The sequence below is a fragment of the Setaria italica genome, chromosome V (genome assembly GCF_000263155.2).
Source record: "Setaria italica strain Yugu1 chromosome V, Setaria_italica_v2.0, whole genome shotgun sequence".
Taxonomy (NCBI): Eukaryota; Viridiplantae; Streptophyta; class Magnoliopsida; order Poales; family Poaceae; genus Setaria; species Setaria italica.
Genome location: NC_028454.1, coordinates 25,033,203 through 25,052,399, shown reverse-complemented (window position 1 = coordinate 25,052,399; position 19,197 = coordinate 25,033,203). Strand labels below are relative to the sequence as shown.

The 19,197-nt window shown below is 47.5% G+C and overlaps 1 protein-coding gene and 1 pseudogene across 1 annotated transcript; both read left to right on the top strand.

The window, feature by feature from the left end:
- The first annotated feature begins 10,802 nt into the window (after positions 1-10,802).
- LOC101768812 (L-type lectin-domain containing receptor kinase IX.1) lies at positions 10,803-13,444 on the top strand. The gene is made up of 2 exons (XM_004968861.3): positions 10,803-12,396; positions 12,506-13,444. Exons 1-2 carry the CDS (start codon positions 10,961-10,963, stop codon positions 13,266-13,268), a joined length of 2,199 nt encoding a protein of 732 aa, XP_004968918.1. The 5' UTR covers positions 10,803-10,960; the 3' UTR covers positions 13,269-13,444.
- A 1,984-nt stretch (positions 13,445-15,428) lies between these two features.
- Positions 15,429-18,730, top strand: LOC111257252 (annotated as a pseudogene).
- Positions 18,731-19,197: the final 467 nt, after the last annotated feature.

Here is a 19,197-nt window from a genome sequence, read left to right as displayed (position 1 = left end):
ATTTGGTCGGCGGGTGGAATGGCTTGCTCGGCTCATTTCCGTTCTGGTTCTTGGCCGTGGGGGTGGAAGTGAGAGGGAGAGGGAGGGTGAGGCCAGCTGGGTGGGGAGGATAAGGTTAAGGGCGCGGTCGTCGGTCTCGCCCTGGCAACTAGTGGTGCAGCCAGACGCGGGCAGAGGCAAGGATGGAGAGGAGGCGCTGGCGTGCCGTTAGTGGCATGGGTGCATCGGAGCCGATGGGCGATGGAACGGCAGCGATATGGGCATGCACGGGGTTGACGGAGCGGCGGGGGTTTGACTATGAAGGCTACGCAGGGTGGAATGCGGGTGCCGGTGCATGACAGCGAGCCTGGCCCTGCCTTCTGCGGCAGAGAGCAGAGGAATGAGAGAAGGGAGAAAGGAGGAGTGACAAGGAGAAACCGCGCTAATTTTTGAAAAATATCTTCCCAACTTCAAAAGAGTCAGATGCAGTTGACCAAACATCCTCCAAAAATACCCATTGGAAAGATAAAATTACAAAGAACACAATGAAGCTTGAACCAACTGCAGAGCCAACAAGAATTGCAACTTCACCGAATTTTTTTAATCCTGGCAATCATCATCCAAAAATTAAGCAAAAATTTGTAAATTCATCATTTTGCATAAAGTATTTAAATAAAATAATAGGAGGCATAGTTACATAGCAAAATTTTGAGTTACTTCATAATGTTGCATTTGAACAATAAATGACAATTTAAAGGAGTTAAAACTAATGCAATGACATGATGCTCATATTTATGCAGATGATTAAGTCTAATTACAATTTAAACACCCGGGGTGTTACAGTAGGGTATTACACTACTCTAATGACCTGAACCTGTATAAATACGTATCTTGTATCCTTACTTTTACCTTTGAGTTATAGGTCCGACGATTCTCCACCAACCAACCTACTACCTCGGGATACCCTTCGGTAGGTTGTCAGGTATAAAACACCGACAACTACGCTCTGGAAAGACTAGAACTGTAGACTTGTTATTACCAGCCGCGACTAGACAGACTTGTCTGGTGGATAGTCTCTCAGGTAGTTAATTAACTCCTGAGGTACTGATGGCTTCTTTTTTGCAAGCTGCTAAGGGACATATATGTCCAATGAGTTAACTAACTCATGAAAATTACTGCAGACTTGCTTTGCAAGTTGTGATTGGACAGTTTTGTCCAGTGAGCTGAATAACTCAAAAATTTTGCAAACTTGTTATTACAAGTCATATTTGGGCAACTTTTGCCCAGAGAGCTGAATAGCTGATTGGAGTTGTGCAGACTTGTTATTACAAGCTGCTATTTGGACGATTTTGCCCAGTGAGCTGAATAGCTCATTTTAAGATTACAGCGAACTTGCTTCTGCAAGCCGTGATAAAGCAGAAATAAGTAATCGAATTACGATGAAAATATGACTACTTTGTTGAGTTGTAATTCTACAACTGGTGCCGATGGCCAATTTGCATGAATATGCAAATCTAAGTTAACGATAAAATCGGCAGAGGTGCTCGATGTTCCACGAGTTGTCGACGTCTTCACCAGAGAGATGTTAGAGCCTGTATGACCCAGGTCTAGTGACCTTGGAGACAACGAACGGTCCCTCCCATGATGAATTTAGCTTGGACATCCCCTTGGTGTCTTGGATACGCTTGGGGACCATATCGCCTATATTGAACGAACGTTCTTTGACATTGCGATCATGATAGCGGCGGATTCCTTCAAGTTATCTTGCAGACTAGACGAGTGCTGCACAGTGAGCTTCTTCGAGGTTGTCTAAGTTTAGACGTCTTGTTTCTTCTGCTGCACCTTCCTCGTACTGCTCGACTGTTGGAGATTTTCACATGACATCGGCAGTTAGGACAGCTTTGGATCCATAGACCAGGAAATAGGGCGATTGCCCTGTAGGCTTGCACGGCTAGGTGCGCAGCCCCCAGAGGACATTGGGTAGTTTTTTGAGCCACTTGCCTCCTTTCGTGTTTCCGATATCATGCAGCCTTTTCTTGAGAGCTTCCAGTACCATCCCATTAGCGCGCTCAACCTGGCCATTAGCCCGCGGATGAGCAATAGAGACATACCGGACATCGATCCCACTGTTCTCGTAGTATTCCCAGAACTCGTGATTGTTGAAGTTGGAGCCTAGGTCTGTAATAATGGGATTAGGGAAGCCATAGCAGTGGACAATTTCATCGAGGAAGTCGAGTACTCTACCTGCCTTTGGGTAGGTTACTAGCTTTATCTCAATCCACTTGGTAAACTTGTCAATTGCCACTAGTACTCGGTTGAATCCGCCAGGCGCTGTGGGTAGTAGGCCAATCATGTCAAGCCCCCAGCATGCAAAGGGCCGAGAGGGTGGTATGGTGATCAGCTTGTAGGCAGGGACGTGCTGTTGCTTGGTGAAGAATTGGCACCCTTGCCACCGACGGACTAGTTCTTCGGTGTCAACGAGAGTTGTAGGCCAATAGAACCCTGATCTAAAAGCTTTACCCACGATTGTGCGTGAGGACGCGTGGTTGCTGCAAATGCCTTTGTGGATCTCCTCCAGTATGTCCTTGCCTTCTTGCCGTGAGACGCACTTCATGAGTACTCCTAATGATGCTCCTCTTCTGTAAAGCTTGTCTCCGACTAGAACATAGTTTTTGCTGCATCATAAGACTTGCTCTACCTCTATCTTATCTGATGGTAACTTGTACTCTTTGATGTAGTCGATGAAGGGGATTCTCCAATCTACGTCGATCATCATGACCTCCCGATCTGGTGTGGTAGGACCTCGATCAGTGGTTGTTGATGGTGTCGGCTCTATTATTGATGGCTTGTGTAGCTCATGGACGAAAACTCATGTTGAAACTTGAGCATGAGTAGATCCAACCTTGGATAGGATGTCCACGGCTATTTAGATATTCTTCCTGTTGCATCCCGATTGTGGAGAATTTCTCCCGGGGGAAGTTGGTGACAACAGAGACCTTGTGCTCCTGGAAGTAATGTCGTAACTTGTGCGATGTGAGCAATATCGCATATAGTAGCTTCTGGATTGGTGGGTATCTGGCCTTGGAATCTGACAACACCTCATTGATTAAGTAATATGGGCCTCTGTACTTTGTATACACGACCTGGTTCTAGTCTTTCAACCACGATCGCCATGCTGACAACGTTAGTAGTCGCAGCGATGTAAAGTAGCAAGTCTTCGTTGGCGTTTGGCACCGTGAGCACCAGTGGGTTTGATAGGAAATCATTTAATTGTTGTAGGGCTTGATCTACTTCCTCTGTCCACTGAAACTTGTCTTCTCACTTGAGTAGTTTGAAGAAGGGTAGGCCCCGTTCTGCAAGCCTTGAGATGAATCTGTTGAGGACCGTCATGCATCTAGTCAGCTTCTGGTCGTCCTTGATACCTAATGGGGAATGCATGTCAGTGATGGTGGAGATATTCTTGGGGTTAGCTTCAATACCTCGGTGACTAATGATGAACCCAAGTAGTTTCCCAGAGGGCATGCCGAAGAAGCACTTTGTCAAGTTGAGCTTCCACCAAAACTCTCGTAAACATGCAAAAGTTTCTTCTAGATCCAGAATCAGGTCATCAGGATTTCTGGTATTTACGACCATGTCGTCCACGTACGCCTCCATGTTGCGGTGTAGCTGCTTCTTGAAGCACTCCTGGATTGCCTATTCATAAGTAGCACCTGTGTTCTTCAACCTGAAGGACATTGTTGTGTAGCAGAAAGCTCCATATGGGGTGATGAACATGGTCTTGATCTGGTCTTCCTCCTTGAGAGCTATCAGGTAATACCCCGAGTAGCAATTGAGGAAACAAAGCAGGGCACATCTAGCTGTGGAGTCGATGACTTGATCAATCCTAGGGAGCCCAAAGGGATCCTTTGGACAGCACTTGTTGAGGTTCGTGCAGTTGACACACATCCTCCACTCATTATTATTTTTCTTTCGCACCAAGATGGGATTGGCCAGCCACTCTGAATGATACACTTCTTTTATGAAGACTGCCGTGAGTAGTTTGGCTAACTCTTTCTTGATGGCTTCCCTTCTGTCCTGGGCGAATCGTCATAGGCATTGCCTTTTTTGTGTAGCTTTTGGATTCACGTTGAGTGAGTGCTCGATCAACTCCCTGGGCACCTCCAGCATGTCCGCTGGTTTCCACGAGAAAATGTCTCGGTTAGCTTGGAGGAACCTAACGAGCGCGGTTTCCTATTTAGGATCCCGCCCTGTGCCAATCAGGGCTATTTTGGAACTATCAGCAGTCTCTAATTCAATGGATTTGATGTCTACTTCACTTGCCGGCTTGACCTTGGTTTCCCCTGACTTCGTTTCTGGAATCTCAAGTTCTGATGGAGATAGCTTCTTAGATGCGGTGAAGACTTACATCATCGAGTTTGGTACTTGGGTATTTGCTGCTAGCTCCACAACTTCTATGTCGCAGTCATATGATCTCTTCAAGTCTCCGCACAGGGAGAGTACTCCCTTGGGTCCCAGCATTTTGAGTATTAAGTACATGAGGTGCGGGATAACCATGAATTTGGCCAATGCAGGTCATCCGAGGATGGCGTGGTACGATGTTTTGAAATCCGCTACCTCGAACTAGATGTATTCTATCCAGTAGTATTCTTTGGTCCCAAAGGTAACTGGTAAAACCACCTATCTGAGGGGTACAGCCGTGTTGCGCGGGACGATCCCATAGAACTAAAAGGACCGAGATGTCGCCTAGAGGGGGGTGAATAAGCGAGATGGTCAATTTATAAAACTTCAACCCACCCAGCAGCACTGCCCAAGCTAAACCGGTCAGACCGGTTCACCAGACCGGTCAGACTGGTCCAAGCAGGGTGATACACAAGTGCTACTTGATTCCCTCCTTTGACTTCTAGCACGAACCAAACTTGTAGAGTGGCTTCTATTTATGATTTCCAACAGGGAAAATAGTCCCAGCACACAAGACAAGCACACCCAAGTAGATCAAAGTGGAAGCACAAGTAAATTGATACAAATCAACAAGTGAAGCAAACCAAAATGAAGACACGAAGATTTGTTTATCCGAAGTTCAGGTCACCCCAATGAATCCTACGTCTCCGCTGAGGAGCCTATTGGAATATGAGTATATTTCAACTCCCTTCCAATAAGCCAGGTTTCTTTCAACCACTTTCCTCGTCTCCACTAGTTGATCTTTTTCCTTGCGGAGGCAGGATCGCAGCCCTCACAAACTTGCCGCTACTCACCACAACTTGGGAGCTAGCCGACGACACCTAGCCATCTAGGAGGCACACCTCCAAGAGTAACAAATGCTTCAAAGGCTTTCTTGACACGAACCAAAAGTGCTCAAGCTACGGATTGCTCTTTTCAACTCACTAATGCTCACACAAGATCACTCTCAACTCAACTCAAAGATTTCTCAAGAATCAGTCAAGTCTCACAAAGAGAGGTTGGGGAGAGCTATTCTAGTCACTAGATATTGTCCAAGTTGTGTGTAACCAGCAGCCCACCAAGGAGAGGGCCAAGGGGTATATATAACCCCACAAATCAGAAACTAACCATTGGAGCTGATCAAACCAGTCAAACCGGTTGCTAGACCGGTTAGACCGGTCTAGTTTGAAAAACTAGCCGTTTCCCTTGGACTGGTCAGACCAGTCTGACAAACCGAGGTTCACCTACTGGTTGAAACAACCATTGTTAGTTAAGCTGGAACAGTTAGCTCACTCAAGGGTTTTCTCAAGGCCAATCTCACATAGGCACTTTTGGTGTTGTTAATTAGCTAATGTTGTATCCCTCTTCATAGTACGGCATACCTATACTTAAGAATAAATATAAACACTATATCATCCACTTGAGCTTCTAAGTTTTCATCCATGCCATACTTTGATCAATAGTCATTTGAGGGCTCTCAACATAGCTATCATCTTGAGCACATCCATCTTTAGCTAGTGACCTAATATTTTCCCTTGTTCATGATAAGATATACTTGAATCCCTAAGTCACTCCATTTTACCAATCACACTAGATTAGATTCTTTGCATTGCTTCCCTCGGTAAGGCTTAGATATGATACTTCAAAACCCCCCCGGATATTAGCCACTTCACCTTAGCAAAATGCACATAGTCTAAGCCGTCGCTTATCCAAAGCTTGCTTAGTCCCTTGCTCTAGTATCTCGCTTGATTTCTTCACCTATTCTTGCCACTTTGAGTTTAGGTTTGCTTTAACATCAACAATGAAATCCCATTTAAAATCCTCTTCAAATGCTTGTTCTTGATTGATAAAGAATATCTCATTAATTTGCAAGCTTCCAATAACACAGCCAATATGTAATACATAAGCTCATGTCTTTTTATCGTATACACATGAAGTCTTGCAATATCCATTTGTGAATATAACTATTCTTTTCTAAATGATCCCTTTACTTGTCAATCAGGCTATCATATGATTTGGAGACTTATAGATCAACCATCAAGCATATCCCCAAGTCTTACTTCACCCTAGCTTGTCATTGATCATACAATTTCATCACGGGATCACACACTTGCTTGCTTTTGTTTATTGTGGGCCATATAATACACTTTTAACTTATGAAGCAATATCATATCATAAATATAAGAATAAAATCCTACTCACAATCTTAAGCAAACAAGTTAGTCCTTTAATTGTTTTGTCATTCAATTCGCCACAACCCACTTAGGGGTCTAGATGCACTTTCAAGAACGGAGAGTTCATTGGGGTGAGCATATCGGTGATGTCGAGGCCCATCCTCTTCAGTGTCTTGGTGAACATGACGTTGAGACCGCTACCACCGTCGATGAGTACTTTAGTAAGTCTGGAGCCAGCAACAACCGGGTCCAGGAAGAGAGGATACCATCCAGGATCTAAGAAACTAGTCCATTGGTCTTTCTAGAGAAGGTAATTGGAACCTTGGACCATTTGAGGAACATTGGCGTCGCAGGCTCAATGGACATTATCTCTCGAAGAGTGAGCTTCTAGAACCGCTTAGTAGCAGTACTTGGGGTTCCACCAAAGATGACGTTGACGGTGTTGGATGGGTTCTGGAACTTGTCATTGTCACCATCATCTTTGTCTTCCTTGGCTTTGCACTTGTATTTGGTGACAGATGGTTCTAGCAGTCCTTCATGACTCTACGCAGACTGAAATAATCTATCGCAGAGTGCTTGTGGTATGGTTACCAGCAGCACTATTTCTTTAGGAGCTCGTTGAACGAGGGCATGTATTGATTCTTGCCGCCACCTTTCTTGGATGACGACGAAATTGCCGTGACAGTATTGTCTAGCTTTCGTATGCGGTTATAACCTCCCGAGTAGTTATTTCGGTTGTCATTGTTGGGGCAATCGTTACAGTTCTTGTCATTGCGTTGGCCATTGTTCTAATTATTGTTGTTCTGGTCCTTATTGCGATTAGACTTGAACCTTTTGATCTCCCTATCTTCTTCATCTGCCCACATATGTACCATGATCTTTAGAGATTTGACATCAGCGGAGCATCTTCTGCTGAATTCCTGGAATATCCGGCGGTCGTGGAGGCTATTCTGGAAGCAGTCTATAATGTCGCGCTCCATGACATCCACGATTGTAGCTTTCTTGTCGAAGAAGCAACGTAAGTAGCTCCGCAGGGTCTCGCCTTCTTGTTGTTTAACCTGAGACAAGTCGATTCTGTTACCAGGACGCTTCATTGCCCTGCGTAGTTGTTGGTGAATGCCACCTTGAGGTCCTTCCACGAGTCAATGGAGTTTTTATCCAATGATTTGAGCCATGTGAGCGGTGCCGCTTCCATGTAGATGGGGAAGTAGATGACTTTGGTGTTGTCATTTCCCCCAGCCACTTGTACTGATAGCGAGTAGCACCAGAGCTATTGGACTGGGTTTTGCTTGCCATCGTATTTGGTGATGCCTGGGGGGTTTGAATTTTTTAGGTAGAGTTGCCCTCCTCACATGTTTTGAGAAGGCGGGAAACCCGTCAGTATCATCTCTTGGGTATTCGAGTTCTTGCTCGCACTCGTAGCGCCATCCATCGATCATGTTACGAGCATCGCGGCTGATGTTGATCTTGTTGCGAAGGTCTTCTACTGGACATTTAGGCTCTGGGTTAGCCCCACGGTGGCCACGGCTTCCCGAGGGTCCTACCAAACTACCTTCAGTTCCAGCTTGGCTCGGTCTAGTGCCTCCGAGTTGGCTTGGTCTGGACGGAGGACCTCTATGGCTGCTGCCATGTTGATTATGCTGGGATGGGAAGTGTTGGACTGACTATCGAATTCTATTTATCAATTTATTCGTACACGAGTTCAGCCAGTTCAGCCAACTATCTTGTGTACTTGTTCTGAGGCATCGCGTGGGTGATGAGATCAATAGACGTGACGGTAGCCAGGGGACTATGATGATGACGCGTTTGAACTGCTTCAAAGGCAGCAGCGGCTCTCTGCTCTTGCGGCGTTACTTGCTCGTCGTCGAATTCTTTGAGTTTCGGTCTCTTCTCCAACAATATTGGCGGTGAGTTCATCATGTGAGACGTCATCCGGATTGAATTGCTTTGGAGGGGGTCCTTACCTCACCTTATATTACCGGAGGTAGGGTTACAGGTTGGTTGTTTATAAGATACTAGTCAGATTCGACTAGAGGAGTTCTACTCTTATTACTACAAGTACTTTTCATAATACTCGACCGGTTCCTATTTTTTTATGTAGACTATGCCGTCCCGCGTCATAATTTTCATGGTAGATACGTCTCGGTATCTAACTTTATATTTATATTTATATTTAGGAATGTACGACTCGAGAAGTTTTTTTTTCACCCTCGTACACGTGAAAGGGAAAAGGAGCCGAGGACGTGCTGTCCAGTCGAGAGCTGCGAGCTCGCAGCGCAGAATTAACATTGCGATGCATCGACTCGCAGGCCAACAGTCGTTGACCCGGGTCTTCCCGTGCCGCTGGACACATCACGACGCGGAAAGGGAAAAGGAGCCGAGGACGTGCTGTCGAGTCGAGAGCTGCGAGCTCGCAGCGCAGAATTAACATTGCGATCCATCGACTCGCAGGCCAACAGTCGTTGACCCGGGTCTTCCCGTGCCGCTGGACACATCCCGACGCGTTCGGCTCACATGGGTCCCAGCAGTCAATGGTCAGCACCAGAGCACAAGTCAAGGTCAATGTGACAATGCGTGTACACGAAATCATGGCAATGCAACGACGACAATTTTTGGCAGCTCGAGATGCTGTTCTATGGATTTGCAACACGTCAATCTGCTGTCCCAGTGATGGGAAGAAGCAAGGGCGCATATCTGGTGGGATAATGGCACAAATACTAAACATGATGTAAACTCATCCAAAAGCGTTTATTATAGAGGTTTTAAAATAGAAGAAACTATACGCATCTATATTACAGTTTACGTCATGAGCGATTGCTCAGTGGTGGGCGCTCCCATCGTGGACACCACCCACCCAGACTCAAACCCAGCGTGTCGCACAAATAAAATCCCCCTCGCTATCATAGCTACAGTTCGGGAGGTTTTTCGCAGCCGGAAATCAGTTGTACTTCCTCTTAATGAAAAATCGTGGAGCCGGTCTTCCCCCACGGTCCACGTTAAGTTCACGTAATGATATGGTTTGGCTTAGAGATCTCGATCTGCAAGACCATGGGTGCCTCCTCCCCTGCCCATCGAAGCATCCTCACGAGTAATAGTCGATGCCGTGTTTATACATAATGGACTGACACGTCCATAATACAGGAGGTGTGCACATATATATGCCCATTGCATAGTGGACATTATAACAAAACTTTCTTTATCTATGTACTAATCTGCTGTAGAACCCATGTTTATACTCTGAATCTTCTAACAAAAAAATGTTTATACTCTGAATACACTAATGATCACAGTGCGTGCAAGTGAGCGGGCCACACCATGTCCGTGCAATAATGAAAGATGTAAACTAGCAATGCTTTTTTGGGCACTCCCTGATGGGTTCCGCGTGGACTTGGCCTAGTGTACCGACGACTGGACTTGTTCTAGTAGGTGTGCTTTTCTTTGATGGAGGCAGGCTGCATTTGGTTGCATTTGAGAAAGGATCGTTTTCCTACTTTACGTCATTCTAAATTGATGCCACGTGCTGCTGGTCCTTTTAAAGTGCTAACCAAGATTAATGATAATGCTTATATCCTTGACCTGCCTGCGGAGTTTGGTGTTTCCTCGAGTTTTAATGTTGCAGATTTGAAATCATATGTGGGCGAAGATGAGGAGTTGCCGTCGAGGACGACTTCAGTTCAAGAAAGGGAGGATGATGAGGACACCACGAGTACATCTACACCAGCAGCACCTCAGGCGCCTCCAGTTGCTCCTCAATCTCAAGCGCCTACAGTTGATCATCCAGCTGGGCCAATCACTCGGGCCCGGTCGAGAGAATTAAAATTCATCATGGTGTTAAGGAACGAAGGCCCATCGGAATAAGAAGATGGCCCAATAGGGCAGCCCAGGTGGGGCGCCTAGGGTTGGGCGCGCGTGACCCCTCCGGACTCCAGGGGCTGCGCCCCCTTTATTTAGTCGGAGTCCTTTTTGTTTACGACTTGAGTTTTGTTTTACATCTAGCTTTAGCTACTCTCGAACACGCGCAAATACACTGAACCCATGTTTATACTCTAAATCTTCTAACAAAAAAAATGTTTATACTCTGAATACACTAATGATCACAGTACGTGCAAGTGGGCGGGCCACACCATGTCCGTGCAATAATGAAAGAAAACTAGCAATGTTTTTTTGGGCACTCCCTGATGGCTTCCGCGTGGACTTGGCCTTGTGTACCGACGACTGGACTTGTTCTGGTAGGTGTACTTTTCTTTGATCGAGGCAGGCTGCCTACTCCTCCCTACTCGAACGCGATTGGCTGTTCCGGATCAAGCCGATCGGCGATCGATCATCAGCTGCTACGCAGTCAGTGCACCTTCTCGATCTGGCTGGCGGCGATGGCCGGCTTCTCGGTGATCACATCGTCCGTCGGCCTCATCTTCTTCCTCTGCGTCTGCTTCCTCCCCGCGGCTCCCGTGGCCGGCTTGTTCTTCAACTACTCCACATTCAGCTCAGATGACACCAAGGACTTCAAGGTCGAAGGCGAAGCCTACATCAACCGCGGGTGGATCGACGTGTCGGCGTTCAACAAGGGCATCGACAACAGCAGGGGCCGTGTGTCGTACGCCCAGCCGATGCCCCTCTGGGACAGGGAGACCGGCGAGGTGGCCAGCTTCACCACGCGCTTCGCCTTCGTCATCGACCCGCCGCCGCCGCTCGGCATCAACAACAAGGGCACCGGCATGGCCTTCTTCCTCGCCGCCTACCCGTCCAGCCTGCCGCCCGGCTCCGAGCCCTACGACATGAGCCTCACCAACCAGAAGCCGGACGCGGTGGCCACCGGCGACGCCCGGTTCGTGGCGGTGGAGTTCGACACCTTCAACGACACCGCGGCGCTGGACCCCGACAGAACCTACGATCACGTCGGCATCGACGTCAACTCCATCAGGTCAGTGGCCACGAGGAGCCTGCCGAACTTCAGCCTCGTCGGGAACATGACCGCCGAGATCAGGTACGACAACATCTCGAGCATCCTGGAGATGACGCTACGGCTGGGCGATAGAAGAAACGAATCTTACCACCTTAGCCATAAGGTTGACCTCAAGAGCGCGTTGCCGGAGAACATCTCCGTCGGCTTCTCTGCCTCGACGTCCACATCCATCGAGCTGCATCAGCTGCATTCTTGGTACTTCAGCTCGTCGTTGGAACCCAAGGCCGCACTTATCCCAGCTCCGCCGCCGCCACTACCACCTCCGCCGACGCCGAACACGCCAGCTGGTTCCGGACGCGGTGGACTTATAGCAGGAGCCACCGTCGGCGCAGCGCTGTTCCTCGTTCTCCTCTTATCTACGGCAGCTCTCCTCGCACGGCGGCGGCGGAGCAAGAGGAGGGAGCTGGCAGAAGAATTGGGGGAGGTAGGCGGCTCGGACGACGAAGACGACGGGGCCGAGCCGATCATGGAGATCGAAATGGGGACGGGGCCAAGGCGATTCCCGTACCGCGACCTCGTTGCTGCGACGAAGAGCTTCGCGCCGGAGGAGAAGCTCGGGCAAGGCGGCTTCGGCTCAGTGTACCGGGGACACCTGAGAGAGCACGGCCTCGGCGCCGTGGCCATAAAGAGGTTCGCCAAAGGATCTTCCATGCAAGGGAGGAAGGAGTACAAGTCGGAGATCAAGGTGATAAGCCGGCTCCGCCACCGGAACCTCGTCCAGCTCGTCGGCTGGTGCCACGGCCGCGACGAGCTCCTGCTCGTCTACGAGCTCGTGCCTAACCGCAGCCTCGACATCCATCTTCACGGCGACGGCGACGGCACCTTCTTGACATGGCCAATGAGGTTATCTATTGTCCTCATCATCAATGCTTCATCATTATTCTAAATTTAAGCCATTCAGAGTTTAGTGATCACCAAGATTCATGCGTGAATGTCGTTGCAATTGCATCAGGCTCAATATTATTCTTGGGCTTGGGTCCGCACTGCTCTACCTCCACGAGGAGTGGGAGCAATGCGTCGTGCACCGCGACGTCAAGCCGAGCAACGTCATGCTGGACGTGTCCTTCAACGCCAAGCTCGGCGACTTCGGGCTCGCGAGGTTCATCGACCACGCCGTCGGGGTGCAGACGATGACCGCCGTCTCCGGCACGCCGGGATACGTCGACCCCGAGAGCTTGATTACCGGCAAGGCAAGCGCTGAGTCCGACGTCTACAGCTTCGGCGTCGTCGTGCTGGAGATCACATGCGGGAGGAGGCCCATGAGCTTGCAGGGCGGCAGCCAGAAGAACGCCGTCTTCCGGCTGGTCGAGTGGGTCTGGGACCTGTACGGCCAGGGATTCGCTCTCGCGGTGGCCGACGAGCGGCTCAAAGGCGAGTACGACGCGGCGGAGGTGGAGCGCGCCGTGTCCGTGGGGCTCTGGTGCGCGCACCCGGACCCGCGCGCACGGCCGTCCATCAGAGCGGCCATGGCCGCTCTCCAGTCCACCGGCCCGGTGCCGGCTCTGCCGGCTAAGATGCCCGTGCCGACTTACGCGGCGCCGGTGATCCCGCCTGAGGGCCTCTTCTCGTACAGCGCTGCTTCCTCGTCAGGGGTGATGTCGTCCAGTTTGACTCAGTCGTCGTCGACAACGGCAACGACTCACACCTCCTCCTCGGACACGTCCACTTCAACCGGTTTGAAGGATTCGTCTTCGCTGCTCAAACATCAGTATTGAACTATTGATAGATCCTTCATTCTATTTATTCTTAACTACTAGCAGGGTGCCCCGCGTAATTGTCCTTCCAGCTAGTATTAAGAAATCCTGACTCACAATTTTCTACTGTACTTTGCTGTTGATGTTCCTTTTGTCAATATTGTTCCTGCTCCTATATCACACCCGAGCATTTTTCATCTCTCCCACACTCGAATTTTTCTCTCACACAGCTTTCCCCTTCTACAAATCCGACGACCTCCAGTGAGCTTTTCAAGGTTCGAAGTTCGGGGGTTTGCGAGTACCTGTGTTCCGCAGACCTAGAGGAACCTCATGGCGGCTGGGTAGCAGGCAGTGGTCGCGGTTGAGACGGCAGCGAGGTGGCACTAGTAGAGAATTAGCTTTCGATGCGCCCCCTTTTGTCCCGGTTTAAAGTTGGCCCGGGACAAAAGGGGGTGCGCCACGGTAGGCAAAAATGGAGGGAAGAGTTAGTCCCGGTTGGTAATTGCAACCGGGACTAAAGGCCCCCCTTTAGTCCCGGTTGCAACGGCTAGTGGAGGGCTGTCGGTGGCGGCACCCTTTTATCCCGGTTGGAGCTTCCAACCGGGACTAACCATTCAACCGAGACAAAAGGTGTTCCTTTTTGTCTCGGTTGGAGTTTTTAACCGGAATAAAAACTCATCCCCATTATATACGGCCAAGATAGAGGACTTTCTTCCTCCTCCAGCCCGAGCCAGTCCAGCACATTTACAGAGAGAGCTGAGCTTCACCTACTCTCCGGTGGTGCCGAAGCAAGGGAGATGCTGCCCGAAGTTTTTTCCCTCATTTTCGTGGGAATTTCACTCGGCCAACACAAGTGTTGTGAAGGTTTGCTACTTCATCCTCGTGTTATGCTTTGATTTATGCTTTGGAGATGGAAAGATTATTTGCTAGAATGTGATGATGAAGTAGAAAAATGGAGAGGTATTTTGAGCTAGAATGTGAGGGAGATTGATGTGTCATACATATAGTATGCATTATTGCAGTGGTTTAAGAATGATGCTACCTTGTCTAGATGGTTTATCTTATCAAATTCAATATGGTTTTTCAAATCCATACTTGTTGAACTTGCATACCGTGTTCATCTCTGCGATGATGTTCTCCGCCGAGCAGCAACGTATGTCAAGAAGAAGGTTCGATTCTACGAGAAAGAGTGGATACGGACATCGTGACCGTGTCCCCTTTTCCGTAGCATCTAACCTCTTTCATGATGAAGTGCGGTGCCGTCCAGTTGAGGACATGCTCGCAAGATGATCACGGTCTTCAAGTTCAACAACTTCTGCAGTGGTAAGGAAAGAATTTTTGTACATAGATGGCTTCTGCTACTTGTTGAACTTATCAAATTCAATAAGGTTTTTCAAATCCATACTTATTGAACTTGCATACCGTGTTCATCTCTCTGAGGATGTTCTCCGCCGAGCAGCAACGTATGTCAAGAAGGAGGTTCGATTCTACGAGAAAGAGTGGATACGGACATCGTGACTGTGTCCCCTTTTCCGTAGCATCTAACCTCTTTCATGACGAAGTGCGGTGCCGCCCAGTTGAGGACATGCTCGCGAGATGATCACGGTCTTCAAGTTCAACAACTTATGCAGTGTTAAGGTAATAATTTTTGTACATAGATGGCTTCTGCTACTGGAGGAAGTGGCGATGGTGGGGGCGATCGTGGTTCCTATTTCGGCAAGGGGAAAATCATAGTTGGCCCTCAGCATAAGCCGAAGAAAAAGAGCGCGCTGGAAAAAGCAATGCTTCGTTATTTGCAGCAACGTCATGAAGAAGCTGTTGCCGCGGGTCAGGAACCTCCTTTTGGTGGTCGTTATGCTCCACCCTCAGTCCCGGGTGTTTCACGTTCACTTAGTACTACCGTTTCAGGCGGCACAAATAAACCTAAGGATGAGGTTGGGTCAGCGGAACCTTCGTCTTCACCGTTCAAGGATGCTTAAAGTCCTCCTTGATAATAACCAGTGGATGGCTTGTTGTATTGTATCATGTTGTTTGGGACTTTAATTTAAATATGTGTATTTGGATCTTCATGTTGTTGTATTGTACCATGTTGTTTGGATCTTTAATCGATTTTCACGCGTAATCCATTGTCAAGTGTAATCCATTTTCATGCGTAATACGATGCAGATGGACCAGCAATGGATGTATAATGCAGACAGGCGGAGCAAGGCGTTTATTGATGGCTTGCATTATTTTCTCGAAGTGGCCAAAGCGAACAAGCCAGAGAATGGGTTCGTATGTTGTCCATGCTTCCAATGCAATAACAAGAAGGAGTATTCAAAGGATTCCTGGGGGACTATTCACAGCCACTTGTTTAAATACGGTTTCATGCCTAACTATTTGGTTTGGACCAAGCACGGTGAACTAGGGGTCGTAATGGAAGATGGCGAGGAGGAGGAGGAAGATGACACCATTCCGGACTGGGTTGCAGGCCAAGCTTTTGCAGGTACTACAATGGGCGAGGCTGATGAACATGGGTTTGCAGAAAATGGCCCTACTGATGACCTTAGTCAGGTGATACGAGATGCATACAGAGATTGCGAAACTGAGAAGGAAGCAGCAAAGTTGCAGCGCATGATAGATGATCACCAAAAATTGTTGTACCCAGGTTGCCAGCAGGGCCATAAAAAACTAGGTACGACACTAGAATTTGTGCAATGGAAGGCAAAAAATGGTGTGTCCGATAAGGCATTTCAGGGGATGTTGAACATTGTCAAGAAGATTCTCCCCGAGAATAATGAATTACCGTCCACAACATATGAAGCTAAACAGATTATTTGCCCTCTCGGATTGGATGTTCAGAAGATACACGCATGCCCTAATGACTGTATCCTCTATCGTGGTGATGAATACGAGAAATTGGATGCTTGTCCCGTCTGCGAAGCCCTGCGGTATAAGATCAGGCGAGATGATCCTGGTGATGTCGAGGGGCAGTCTCCCAAGAAGAGAGTTCCCGCGAAGGTGATATGGTATTTCCCTATAATACCACGCTTGAAGCGCTTGTTCAAGAACAAGGCGAATGCTAAGTTGATGCGATGGCACAAAGAAGACCGTAAGGAAGATGAGATGCTGAGACACCCCGCAGATGGGGCACAGTGGAGATCAATTGATAGAACATTCCCAGACTTTGAAAGTGAAGCAAGGAACATAAGGTTTGGTTTAAGCACTGATGGATTCAATCCATTTGGTGAGTTGAGTAGTGGCCATAGTACTTGGCCTGTGACCCTTTGTATGTTCAACCTTCCTCCTTGGCTGTGCATGAAGCGGAAGTTCATTATGATGCCGGCGCTTATCCAAGGCCCAAAACAACCCGGCAACGACATTGACGTGTACCTAAGGCCGTTGGTTGATGACCTTTTACAGCTCTGGAAGGAAGAAGGTGTACGTGTGTGGGATGAGGATAGACAAGAGATCTTTAATCTACGAGCATTGTTGTTCGTAACCATCAACGATTGGCCTGCATTGAGTAACCTTTCAGGACAAACAAATAAGGGATATCGGGCATGCACCCACTGTTTAGATGACACAGACAGCATGTACTTGAAGCACTGTAAGAAGGTCGTCTATATGGGTCATCGTCAATTTCTCCCTGCTCACCACCAGCTGAGAAAGAGCGGGATGCATTTCAAAGGGGCGCCAGACCATCGTAAAAAACCTGCACACCGTAATGGAAAGCGTGTGTTCGAGATGATGAAGAATGTAAATGTAGTCTTTGGAAAGGGACTTGGTAGCCAACCTGTTCCGAACGACGATAACGGACATGCACCCATGTGGAAGAAAAAGTCAATATTTTGGGAGCTACCTTATTGGGAAATCCTAGAGGTTCGCAACGCAATAGACGTGATGCACCTGACGAAGAATCTTTGCGTGAACGTGCTAGGCTTCATGGGTGTTTATGGAACCTCAAAAGATACATTGGAAGCACGACAGGACTTGAAAGCCATAGGGCAACGAGATGACCTACATCCGGAAAAGAGAGATAATGGACAACACTACTTATGTCCTGCTAGTTACACTCTCAGCAAGGAAGAGAAGGATAGCATGTTTGAATGCTTGAATAGTATGAAGGTTCCGTCTGGGTACTCCTCGAATATAAAGGGAATAATAAATATGAAACAAAAGAAGTTTACAAATCTCAAGGCTCATGACTGCCACATGTTGATGACCCAGTTGCTTCCGGTTGCACTAAGGGGTGTTCTACTAGAAAATGTCCGGTTGCCGCTCGTAAAGCTATGCGCGTTTCTCAATGCGATTTCGTAGAAGGCAATCGATCCATCCAAGCTATCAAAGCTACAGAACGATGTGGTGCAATGTCTTGTCAGTTTTGAGTTATTATTTCCACCATCCTTCTTCAATATTATGACGCACTTACTGATTCACCTAGTAAAAGAGATTGGTATTCTCGGACCTGTATACCTGCACAATATGTGGCCTTTCGAGAGGTTCATGGCAGTCCTAAAAAACTATGTTCTTAATCGTGCCCGTCCAGAAGGAAGCATCGCCAAGGGATATGGAACAGAGGAGGTGATCGAGTTTTGTGTTGATTTTATTGATTCAATTGACTCGATTGGGGTTCCAACTTCACGCCACGAGGGGAGGCTCCGAGGAATGGGCACCCTTGGAAGGAAAGCAAGTTTGAGCAATGATACTGATTTGTTCGACAAGGCACACTACACTGTTCTACAATAGTCATCCTTTGTGTCTCCGTATATCGAGCGGCACAGGCAGATGGTAGCTTCCAAAAATCCGACCAAATCCGATGCTTGGCTTACCCGTCATCACATGGAAACTTTTCCTTCTTGGTTGCGCCAACAACTTATGGGTAACTCTGAGATTCACCCACAGCTTGCCTGGTTAGCCAGGGGACCTGCTAGCACAATCGTCAAATTCCAAGGCTATGAGATAAATGGTTACACATTTTACACGAGAGCCCAGGACTAGAAAAGCACGAACCAGAATAGTGGTGTCCGCATAGATGCCATGGACAGAAATAATAGCAAGGAGTCGTATTATGGTTTCATACAGGAGATATGGGAACTCGAATACGGACCGCTGTACATCCCTCTATTTCTTTGCAATTGGGTGAAGCTAACTGCCGTAACCAAAGATCAGTACGGAATGACAATAGTAGATCTGAGCAAGATTGGATACAGTGATGACCCATTCGTACTTGCCAATGATGTGCATCAAGTGTTCTATGTGAAGGACATGTGTAGCAAACCCAAGAGAAAACCAGAAGAGACATGGGAGCCAAAGTGCCACATAGTTCTTCCAGGTAAAGAAAAATCGTGGGAGTCGAGGATAAAACAGACCAATCAGATGATTATGATCAGTTTGATGGCATGCCTCCATTCGCCGTTGAAGTTGATCCAAGCATCCTGCTATCCAAAGAAAGGGCTCCGTACTTACGCCGCGATCATGATCAAGGAACTTTCGTGAAGAAGAAATTTTACAATGTTGTATTGTAATGCGTTAAATGTACATGACCTTTGTGTATTAATTGATACAATTTTTAATTTACCCTATGTATGATTTCATGTGTTCTTAAATTTGTTAGGTGAAGATTTTTTAGATAAACATGAACAATGTTAACCACATACAAACATAAATTTTTCTGCGCATTGAAATTATTTAATTGAATAATTTCTTGATCACAGCGATGCAGTAAAATAAATATTTTAGAGGCTAAATGGACTGGTATAGAATTAATGATTAATTCATACTTATTGTCAATTTACTCGTTAATTAAATATATTTTTGCATGTACAAAATATGTGAAGGTTTTGTTTTTTCATCCTGAAATGCAGTGAAAAGATAAAATAAAATCCATTTCCAAAAAACAGGCGGGGGAAGAAAACTAGGAAAAAAGACCTTTTGTCTCGGGTGCTAACAGCAACCGGGACAAAAGGTC